Here is an 11,688-nt window from a genome sequence, read left to right on the forward strand (position 1 = left end):
TAAAAATAAAAGTTAGGGGAGAGAGAGGAGAGAGAAATCTCATCGAATTTTTTCATCCCACGCACGGAGACACAGACATTGAGCTTCAGAGAGGAACTTCTTCGTCGTTCGAGTCCGTACACTTAATGGTGGGAGAGGAGGATGATCAAGGGCGAGACTGCATTTCTTGAATCCAATATATTTCTATAGAAAAAAAATATATAAACCGAGTCTCAGATCGACTGCTTTTGTGGATTTGAGTTACGTATTTTCTTACCCTTCTTTGTTTTACCAATTTGGACCGGGATTTTGCGAGAGAGAGAGAGAGAGAGAGAGAGAGAGAGAGAGAGAGAGAGAGAGAGAGAGATAAATGCTTGACGGAGGCGAAGGAACGGCTGCGGGTGCGGCTTCTGCGACCCCGCAGCCGCTGGAGTGGAAATTCTCGCAGGTTTTCGGGGAACGGACGGCCGGGGAAGAAGTTCAGGAAGGTTCGATTTTCCAATTCCGTTTACGAAACAATTTTATTTTCATTGATTATTATATTTCTTGATGTGCACTTATTTTGTTGAGTTACTGATTGTTTTTTCATATTTCTTTTTGGTGAGCTAGATTTGTTCATTCAAATGCTAAAGTAATATGCGAGTTTGATAGATAGAGTGGCTTTTAGTTCTAGGATAGGATTTAATAGGCTACTTTCATATTATCCGAACCACTTTGTGGGTAGCCCTTCGACGCGTGGTGGGAAATAAAATAGGTTGTGTGAGAGTTATTATGTTATCATGGTTTTATTGTGGTGAGATAATTAGAACTTAAATGACTACAAAGCGTATTCATTTGTTGCTAATTGGGCTGCTTATGGCAAAATTCGTTGTCCAAAATTGATCGTTGCTAATTGATAATTGCTTTTTGGTTGATTAGTAATAAGACTTCATTAAAAAGCGTAATCAAAATACAAATGAAGTATACAAGAAATATATATCTAGAAGGAGAAAAAGAAACAAGAATATCATGAAAGTAAGTCTGCAAGTTACTTACAACAAAAAAGTTGAAGTTTGTTAGTCTATTGAAGCTATTCAAAGGAAATGAACGTTGAAAAAGAGAGCTTTGAACATCTCCCGTTCGCAATCCTCAAAACTCCTACCATTCATTTTTGTTCAAATGCACCATATGAAAGCATGCGGGAACCATTTTGTGGTTGTCGCTTAGCCCTTTCCAAGTATAAAATAAGTCCTCCAGTCTTGAACCAAACAAACCAACATATTTGAAGAAGAAGTCACTCACAGCGTGCTAGCAATCTCACAATGGAGTAAAAAATGATACACAGATTCTCCTCTTCTCTTACACATACATGGACAGAGAACATCCCTCTCTTGGTGGGGGCCCAGTGAAGCTTGTCTACTCCTCATCTAAACCGAGTAGAATATAGTTAGTTAAAGAATATAGGGAAGGCATCTATCTCCCAATCCTGGGCTGCTATGATAAAGCTTACATTTCACTGAAGGAAATCACTAGATATGTCCATATGGTCCGCAACAGAAGCATCCTTAGCTTGTGCAACCACCAAGTATACCAAAATCTATTTTTGGCAGTGTGTCCAACCACAGAGTGTGATAAGAAACTTCCCTCATCCTTCCCTCATGAACATATTCACACCCCAACCCGATACGACCCTCCATTTGCACGAGAACACCAATTGCCCCGTGTACTGCCATACTTAACTTCCACCACCGAACTCCTTAAGGCCATCCTTGCCATGGCAAAGCATAGTAGCCATTTCCTCAATAGAAAAACCAACAAATTCTTAACCCTCAACCCTCCCGTGGGAGCTGTAGTGCAATTCTTGGGTCCAGTTGACTTGATGAATACAGGCTGCATCCCCTATACCATTACCACCCCACAAGAAATCCCTCTGACGCTTCTATATGCAGTTTTCCATACTCATTGAGAGGGGGAACAAAGAAAAGTAATAAGTGGGTAGATTAGAATCGTTAGATAGACTGCTTTTGATCAAGTTGCACTGGCCTGCTCTTGATAGGTAGAGTCACTTCCACCCATCCAGTGTGCACTTCATCTTCTTCAGAATCATTGGTAAGGCTACCACACTACACCCAGGAATGCTAGCTAGATCACCTATCTTTGCAATGTCCCTTAAAAGACTAGAAGCCGCTGAGTAGTTGGGTAACTGGTATTACATCCTTAATCTTGCCAGGTGACCTAGGCCTGTTAATTATGCACCAAAGGTTTTTTTGAAGTTTGGTGATGGTGGTTATTAACTCTACAAGTTGAAGGGTAGGGTTTTTTCCCATTACATCAGTCTGCTTCTTAATAGCGATTCGACATAGAATTAATTGGAATGGAAGTTTGGTTTTGTAAATGTATAATGTGTCGTAAGGCACTTTGGCTTGAGGGTTTGGTTTGATACATTATTCTTGGATTTATTTCTCCAAAAGACTATAGTGTTTGAGAATGCTGCTGATTTGAACTGTTTGGGTGATGAATATTCTATTTTCAGTGGATATCATTTCTGCTATTGAGTTCGATAGAACCGGGGACCACTTAGCTACCGGAGATCGTGGGGGTCGGGTGGTTTTATTTGAGAGAACTGATGCAAAGGATGTAAGTTTGCCATTTATTGTGACTTTCTTGTTTCTATTTCTTCTTCCTCTTAACTAGGTGTTTCCCTTGTATATATCCAGTGTACTCAGGCTTTGCCTACTCTTCTATTAATAAAATTTTTATTTATCAAATAAAAAAGGATGTAAGTTTGTCAATTGCTTGCTTATATATATATTTTGCCCTTGTTTTAGAGTATTTTTTACTCATAATGCTTTTCTTGTTATGATCTCCTTGATGTACACATATAATATGCAGCATGGTGGGCATAGAAAAGATCTAGAGATGATGGATTATTCAATCAGTAGGCATCCTGAGTTCCGCTATAAAACTGAGTTTCAGAGCCATGAACCTGAGGTAATGCTTCTATGGCTTTCTTGTGATTATTATTTTTTATTTGCATTAATTTATGGCCTCATTGCTTGAAAATGGATTTTAATCATTTTTTACTTCCTGTTTATCTTCCTAAATACAGTTTGACTATCTTAAGAGCTTGGAAATTGAGGAAAAAATCAACAAGATTAGATGGTGCCAGACAGCTAATGGTGCTCTATTTCTTCTTTCCTCCAATGATAAAACAATAAAATTTTGGAAGGTAGGGCAAGGGGCTTTTGGAATTTAACATTTCATTTATAGATGAATTGCTCTTGATGTTTTGTTTTTTTGATAAGAAAATGAGATTTTATTGAATCAAGTAAATAGGCATAGTCCAAGCACACATGTGAATTGCTCTTGATGGAATACTCATAAATTCCTGAAATGCAATACTGTATTTTGTAAGTACTCCACAAACTAAAATGCCTTCATGTGACATGGGATGACTAATTTAGGCAATCTGTGATGTTTGATTGTAGTGGGTTGGGTTAGGAGCATTTGCTTGTCTAGGAGGTTTGTTTTGTTTGAGGATAGTAGAAGCAAGGGTTACTGACTCTGGAATTGGGGACCTGTAAAATTATTCATCTGGTTTGCATATTAAGTAAGTGATTGGCAAAGGGTAGGAAATATTTGTATGGTTTTAGGGTTCTGACAGGGTAAAGGAAAGGGTGTGTTTAGGGTTACCAAAGAAGTCAGAAAAGGCTGAGATTGAATCTGCCCACAGGTTGTGAACATTGCTCGTGAAAGCAAAGAAGACTGGCCCGGTTTGGATACAAGAAGTGTTTTATATCATCTCATCTCATCATTACAACTTTTCCAAATTTCCACACAAAATATAACAAACAATTCAACTTTTTCCAATTCCAAAACAATAATAATATTAAAAAATAATATTCTAACAATATTTTATTCAACTTTCATCTCAACTCACTATCTAAACGGCACCTAGAAAACACACTAGGCATACAACCCTTCCATAAATCAGTAGCTTCAGTTTTTATTAACAAACTTTGAGTTATTTGAGGACAAAGGCACACATATATAGACTGTAGATCTTAACCTTTCCTTATAGGATTAGGACTCCAGCTTTGATTAGTAAACAAACTCCTCAGTGTGAAACCATGACATGAGTATGTATCCAATTCTAACTTTGACTTTTCCTATTTTACAGGATTGAATGACCTGATTAATAAACAAGAACTGTAAAATAGGATTGGAATGACATGATTAAGGAATTAAGGGGTGTAGCTAGATGTGTTACTGCATATGATAAAGTTAAGGATAGGTGGTGTATGGGATCTCATATTACTTGGGAAGAAGAAATTCTAACTCTTTATCATGTTTCAATGGGGCTCCAATTGTATCAATGACTAGTCATTTTGGAGTATAGACCATGTGGCTTGGGCCATCCATTGGAGCGTTACAAATGGTATCAAAGCCTATCCCAACTAGAAATGTAGAACTTGAGCCGTGCCGCTACCTACGATGGATTGGCCCGACGAGGACGCTGGAAATTTAAGGGGAGGAGATTGTGATACCCCATATGATAAGGATAAGGGTAAGTGGTGTATGAGATCCCACATTGCTTGGGAAGGAGAAGTTCTTGCTCTTTATAATGTTCCATTGTGGCTCTAATTCTATCATTGACTTGTCCTTTCGGAGTATCCTGTGGTTTGGGTGTTCCACTGAGGCGTTACACTAGAGTTTGGTAAATAACATGATTAGCAAACACAAGTTTTTCCCATATTCCAATTTTGACTTTTCTAATCTAATACATAAGTATCTATCCAACTTTGACTCTTTGTAACACCCTAGTTGTGGTTTGGGCCTAGAAATAACTCACATAAAGTGGATAAGTTATAATGTTAGTAACGGGTTTGGGCTTTATGAGCGACACTAGGAAATATTCAAATGTACTAGCCTTTTTTAGGTTTATAGCACATATTTGACTAGCGCTTTCCCTAAGTTGTTACTCTTTTTTCCCATTGGAATGAAATGATTAACTGTACTAGTGGTGAGCTTAGGATTAGGAGAATTTGTGGGTCCAAGAGTTTGTGATTTTAGAAGAAAGGGTTGAGTATGTGGGTATCAGCAGAATTTGGTATTTTAGGGTTTGTTTCTTTGATTAATTTGTGGGCAAAGGCATAGGAATACATGGTTTCGGGGTTTTGATAGGGAAAACAAAGGCCCTTGATTTGGGGTCACATAATATATGAGAAGCTGAGATTGAATGATTCGGGTGGCTTCAAACATAATCTGAGAAAAGGAACTGAAACTAACAAGCACCCTGGGTATACAGGCCTTTCATAAATCAAAGCACACATTTTTTATTAATTAAGTCTGAATTATTAGTACAAATACACACTCATATATGAATTTTAGATCTTAACTTCTTCTAATAAGATCAGAATTTCTACTTTGGATGGCATTGGTTCCATGGGAATTTCTGATCAGTGGTATTTCCTGCTGCTGTCGATTCAATGTTGGGCAGGTCCAAGAGAAGAAGGTCAAGAAAATATGTGACTTCTATGTGGATCTATCAAGAGCTGTGGGAAATGGTCCTGTTGTTTGTTCAAGTATGTCAACAAGCTCTAAACCATGCATGGAGAATGGAGGGTGTAATGAGAGCCCCTTTGGTTACACAAGCATTGAAAATTCTCTCCCATCTGGGGGCATCCCGTCCTTATGTCTGCCCGTGGTAGTTGTATTCAACTTGATTTACTTATTCCCAGGCATCAATTTTTTTTGAGCTAAGAAATATTCCGGATTACCAGCTAATAATTATGTCATTGTTGTCTGGCTTTGACCGTTGGCACTTGCATTACCTGAAATCCTGTTACAGTTGTATGTGTATTGCATCCTTAACACTTGGCAATGTTGTGACATTCAGGTAAACAGCCATGAGACAAGCCTTGTGGCTAAATGCCGAAGAATCTATGCTCACGCACATGACTATCATATCAATTCTATTTCAAATAACAGGTGCAATTCACCTGCTGGTAGAATACGTTCTTTAAGCTTTTTCTTCATAAATTCTATCTTCATAGCATGTCTCTTTTATCTTTCATTTTCATGATGACATTTGTGATTGCATTTTTACTTGAATATGCTTTATGCGTATTTTGTGAGTCCCTGATAAAAAAGGATGAGAGTTATAAATGTTGATTCACTTTTTCCTAGCATTGCATATAGAGGGCAATGTGGTCATGAGACTGTATTTAAAAGAAGGATTTGGACCTAACTTGAAGTCTTCTTCCATGCACTACGCATGTTGGTAGTGATGCCTGGTTATTATCACTGGAAATGGATGATCTCCTTAGGTATCATGTTCATGGCATCCACTGATTACTTTATATTTTATTTTTATTTTGTAGTGACGGTGAAACTTTTATCTCAGCGGATGATCTGCGAATAAACCTTTGGAACTTAGAAATTAGCAATCAAAGTTTCAATATCGTTGACGTGAAGCCTGCAAACATGGAGGATCTGACTGGTAGAACGGATGGAATCCTGAGTGGCAATTACATGATTGTTGGAACATTTATCATATTTAGTTAAACTATTGTTAAAAGATTTTGAAGTCTAAAATTAAAATTCTATTCTGATAGATAGATCAGCATTCTTTGTGGTGTCTCTGTTTGCTTGGTATTTACTTTTTCCATTGTGCATGGTTGTGCCCTGCCTTTCTTAAAATTTTCTTCCTTTCCAGGGTAAGTGGATGAGAAGACATTTTATCTGTTTCTCATTGAATTCTTCTCTCAGCTGCTGTGTTGGACTTTGAATATGTAGTTATGGAGTTAATTTCATACATAGTTTATGCTAATGTGGTCGAAAGAGCTTTCTATATCTAAATTTTGTATCCATTTGGCTTGAATTTAAATCTGCAGAGGTAATAACATCAGCAGAGTTTCACCCTACTCACTGTAATATGTTAGCATACAGCAGCTCAAGGGGCTCAATCCGTCTTATTGATATGCGGCAGTCAGCTTTGTGTGATACTCATAGCAAACTGTAAGGATCCGTTACCGATAAAAGCATGAAAATATAAATAAGAGTATTTGGTCCCAATGATATTTCCTTATAAGTGAAAAGGGTGACTTCATGGATTCAATTCACTATGTGTGCAGGTTTGAGGAACCGGAGGTGCCTGCTTCTCGGTCATTTTTCACTGAGATAATTGCGTCAATTTCAGATATTAAATTTGCTAAAGATGGAAGATATATACTTAGTCGAGACTACATGACTCTTAAGGTTTGTACTTCTTTTTGCTTCAGTTCCTATTTCCATGAATAATTTGAACCTGAAATTGGATCACAAAGCCTAGTACAAAAAATTGTAGCACATCTAGAAATGAAATTGCTAAGTACTGGGTATTTCTTCGTAACTGGCATGTGTAAAAGAAGTTGATGGCTTTTTGTTAAGGGTACTTCATCTTGTGAATTATTTGATTTATTTTTTCTTTCAGGGTGGGGTAAGAATTGACTAGCATTTGGGGATGGTCAATGCATGATGTAACTGTGGATAAATGCAACGTGGGTTATAGCAAAAAGTCTTAAACTAGAAACCGTGCTCTTAAAATGTCCTTGAATTACTGAGCATGGTTATGCTTTTATGTAGTGTATATGCAACGAGTAATTTGTGAATGGATTATGATTCAAGCAAAATCAGGTCTCTTTTGAACAAGAGAAAAATAATTATTCTGATTAAGATTGTAAAAGAAGTATCGTAATCCCTTAATCTGCAGTAAGATTAACTTCTTAATGGAATTCAGATTAAGTAGATTTTTCAATCCCTTTCTGATCTCCTATTTTTCTCCTTCATTTCATTACTTCTTCTATAGCCTCCTATTTTATTCTCTCACATGGTTCTTGGTTGACAGCTGTGGGACATAAATATGGATAGTGGCCCAGTTGCAACTTTTCAGGTTCATGAAAATTTAAGACCCAAGGTGACGTATTTCTTTACAAAGCCAGTATTATTACTTGCTGATGCCAAATGTTTTGATGCATTTATAACAGTGTAATTTGTTTTAGTTCTTTGCTTTGATCAGCTGTGTGATTTATATGAAAATGATTCTATCTTCGACAAGTTTGAGTGCTGTCTAAGTGGGGACGGACTTCACATGGCAACGGGTTCCTACAGGTATGCTTTATCTATATTTGCATGATCATTTTTATTACCATTAGTAAAATATTAACCGTGTCACTGCACCTTAACATTCGATGCAAATTTTTCCTATGATTCCAGCAATATGTTTCGTGTGTTTGGCTGTTCTGAAGGCAGCACGGAAGCAACGACATTGGAAGCTAGCAAAAACCCTATGAGGTATTCTCTGAAAATGTATATCAGGCTAGTTTAGGTGTATAACAACGAGAATAGCTGTATCTGCCTGTCAACTAATTCAACAAGCACTCTTTCAGATTGATAGCTGTTGGTACCTGTCAACTAATTTGACAAGTACTCTTTTTGATTGAGTGGCACTAAAAAACTCTTCTTCCTTCTTTTGTTTCTATTAGAAGTGATTTTATTTATTTCATGCACTTCCAGGAGACAAGTCCAAACACTAACCAGGCCTTCTAAATCTCTGGGCCCCCTTCCCCGAGTTCTTAGGCGAGGTGCGTCTTTTCTCTCATGCAACTTGTATATGCTATGGTCCAGAGTCATGAACTTAATACAGGTGTATGGTGAATGCTGTTGTCTGCCCAACCATATTCAATTACTTGTAGGTTATGTATTTTGTTAGGCTCAAATTATAAATTGATTCTCTACTTAATTTTCCCTATTTGACTCGAATATGTAAGTTTCAACTTCACATGATGATGATTGGTCAGACTATTTTAGTTGATATACCATCTACAAGATGTTCATTTTTAGGACCAATAAGGACCCCAGGAAACTTATATGTTGGGAAGTTTCCTTGTCAAAAAAAAAAAAAAAGGTTTCCTTGTCATGTTTGTTTAGAATCCTGTTGTGATGTTTGACTAGTCCCTCTGCATATCTTTCTGTTTTTTTAATCATTTTACAGGAGCTGATACCTCTGGAGTTGATGTGAATGGAAGTGCTTTTGATTTCGCCACAAAGTTGCTACACCTGTCATGGCATCCAACCGAGAACTTACTTGCCTGTGCTGCTTCAAATAGCCTTTACATGTATTACGCATAAAGATGGTATTGGAAGACTTGGATTTTTGACGGACAAAGCTCTTCTGGTTGCTTTGACAAACGTTGCTATGCCTTCCTCCCCAAACAGTGATCTTGAAGCAGCACCATTTTTTCGAAATATCTAACACTGATAACTCTCTGCCTTTCTCCAACCCTAGTATTCCAATCTGCAATGTGGAAATTTTCAAGGAAGTAACTAACCTTTTGCTCCTTGCTGACTTGGCATTGCTGTTTCTTAATAGGTCAAAGAAAATGTGATATTTGCTTCTCTGCAACTGAAAAGAAAGAAAGAAAAAGGAGAGGAGGGGGGTTGGGGGGGTGGGTGGGTGTTGTGCAACGGTGCTGCTAGTTTTCAGACCGACCAGTGGGTTTCTAACCCGAAAAGCTAGGAGATGGAACTATTATGGTGCATCGATTCTTATCCCTACCCGGGGCTTCAACGTTGTATTATCGAAATTAAAATTGAAGGGCTTCAAAAAATGTTATCCTGATTATTTCTGCCTGATATTCTAACCATTCTTTCTCATCTTTCAGAAATTGTTGCTTTGTTGTGATCTTTGCCATGTAATAGTAGGGTTGGCTACCGGTCTGGTTTTCCTTTGGTGAGATCAGGGGTTTCTTTCTTATTGTGGCGGTCAGTTCTGTCCTCATCCAGTCTCTCTCTCCTTTTGCCATTATTTAAGTACTTCAAATAAGGCCGCATTTATATATGATAACAACTGAAATAATGAACTTCTTGCCTCGGAAGGTTGAACTCTTAATGACTCTTATTAGTTGTTGATATCTCTTTGTTTATTCCTATTTCATATGTTGCTGCTTTTAAGAGATTCCCCGTCGATTTTATCCCAAATTAATGTACAGGAAATTGAGAACTATTAACATTCAAGCCGAATGGATGGACTTAAATTCCTAGGAATATATCCATCTGCCTGCCTCACCAATTGCTCGTTTGAAGTATGCACAGCTGTTTCTCATTGCTGTGCATTTAAGATTTCTGATGTAATGAGAACCAAAACAGGAGCTATCAGTGAACCAAAATAATCACATTTATATGAAAGTGAGATGGTAGCGTGGTTTATAGAATTTTTTATTAATGTGTGTACTAAATTGGGTCTATGTCTATTTCTACCAATAAAATTTGTTTACTGGAAAAAAAAGAAATTTGTAGCGTAAGAGTGAGGAGATTATGTATTCAAGTTTCGACACCCTGATCAAGCAAATTCTAATACCTTAAAAGAAAATATTTTAGTTACAAAAATTTTTTATAAAAATAAATTTACAAATTGAAGTGGTTTGATATGGTATATTATATTAAAAATTTATTTTTATTGTAAAGTAAATCAAATGTATTATATTAAATTATATTATTTTGTAAGTTTATTTTTATGAAATTTCTTTATAACTGTAACAATTCTCTTCAATAAAGCATAAGAAAATCCACTTTTCATGTTTTCTTTGTGTTGTATAAAAAATTGATAAATATTGTTGGAGATTTTATTATCTTTAGTCGCACTTATCTATTTATAACATTTAATTCAATTGGTTAACATGCCAAAGTACTAAAAAATTGTAACGTAGACAAATTTAAAATGTATATATTGTTATAAACTAATTTGTATGATCATATTTAATCGTCATAATAGTCGTTATAATTGACCGTATTTAGCCATCAATTATGACGATCCGTAGTTGCCATAATTGACCGTTCTTAGTCGTCATAATTGACCGTCCGTAGTCATCAATTATGATCGCCCGTAGTCGTCATAATTGACTGTTTTTAACCGTCAATTATGACTACCCGTAACTGTTATAATTGATCGTCCTTAGCAGTTAATTATGACGGTCAAGACCTCATTTGTACTCCTATATATATGGGTATCCTTCAAGGTTTTCAATATTGAAGCATACACATTCTTTCATCTCTCTTTCCTTCTCTCTCTCTTTCTTTGTCTTTTGCTCTCTCTTTTCATTAGTTTCATAACATGTTATCAGCATGATATTCTGTTGATTCTGAAGTTAGTGATCTTTTACTTCAAGTAAGTTTTTCAATATATTATTTGCAATCTCCAAGGTGAGTATTAAAGATTATATTCCTTATTATTACTTGATAAAATTTTACGTTTGTTCATATAGTTTACATCTCAGTTATATCTATGGTGAATTAAAATTTCACAATTTACATTTTAGTTATATCTGTGGTCAATTTGTATTCACATAGTTTATATACAAGTTCTATTTATTTTTTTATACTTGCTATGAATTATTGATGATAAGATTTATTTTAGAATAGAAATAGAGCATCGCTAAAGGATCGTCATAAACTAATAATTTTATTGTGTATCTCATAATAAAAGATATATTGATTCTATGAGATAGTTTAAAGGAGTGATAAGTGTACCAAAAGCTCAGGATCCTCCTGAAAGCTCGTTATGATTAATGCACCTGAAATTGCATAATTGAAATTGTGTAGAGAAAAGCTACTAAAGAATATATGTTTAAAATGAATGTCTCAAATTTGCTTATGAAGTAGCAATATCGAGTGTAAAAGTTCACAATATAT

General features: G+C 36.1%; 1 protein-coding gene across 4 annotated transcripts; it reads left to right on the top strand.

The window, feature by feature from the left end:
* Nucleotides 1-9,889, top strand: LOC122299218 (serine/threonine protein phosphatase 2A 55 kDa regulatory subunit B beta isoform-like). 4 transcript variants are annotated; one of them, XM_043109304.1, is made up of 14 exons: nt 2-467; nt 2,492-2,595; nt 2,851-2,949; nt 3,068-3,187; nt 5,459-5,668; nt 5,858-5,949; nt 6,342-6,460; nt 6,855-6,978; nt 7,095-7,218; nt 7,847-7,915; nt 8,018-8,109; nt 8,215-8,292; nt 8,515-8,582; nt 8,993-9,889. In XM_043109304.1, exons 1-14 carry the CDS (start codon nt 350-352, stop codon nt 9,127-9,129), a joined length of 1,554 nt encoding a protein of 517 aa, XP_042965238.1. In that variant the 5' UTR covers nt 2-349; the 3' UTR covers nt 9,130-9,889. The 4 variants fall into 4 exon arrangements, with proteins under 4 accessions (XP_042965240.1, XP_042965238.1, XP_042965239.1 ...); XM_043109305.1 differs by having other exon boundaries at nt 5,459-5,665; XM_043109306.1 differs by lacking the exon at nt 6,342-6,460 and having other exon boundaries at nt 1-467; nt 5,858-5,966.
* Nucleotides 9,890-11,688: the final 1,799 nt, after the last annotated feature.

This window comes from Carya illinoinensis, chromosome 16 (assembly GCF_018687715.1).
Source record: "Carya illinoinensis cultivar Pawnee chromosome 16, C.illinoinensisPawnee_v1, whole genome shotgun sequence".
NCBI classification, from domain to species: Eukaryota; Viridiplantae; Streptophyta; class Magnoliopsida; order Fagales; family Juglandaceae; genus Carya; species Carya illinoinensis.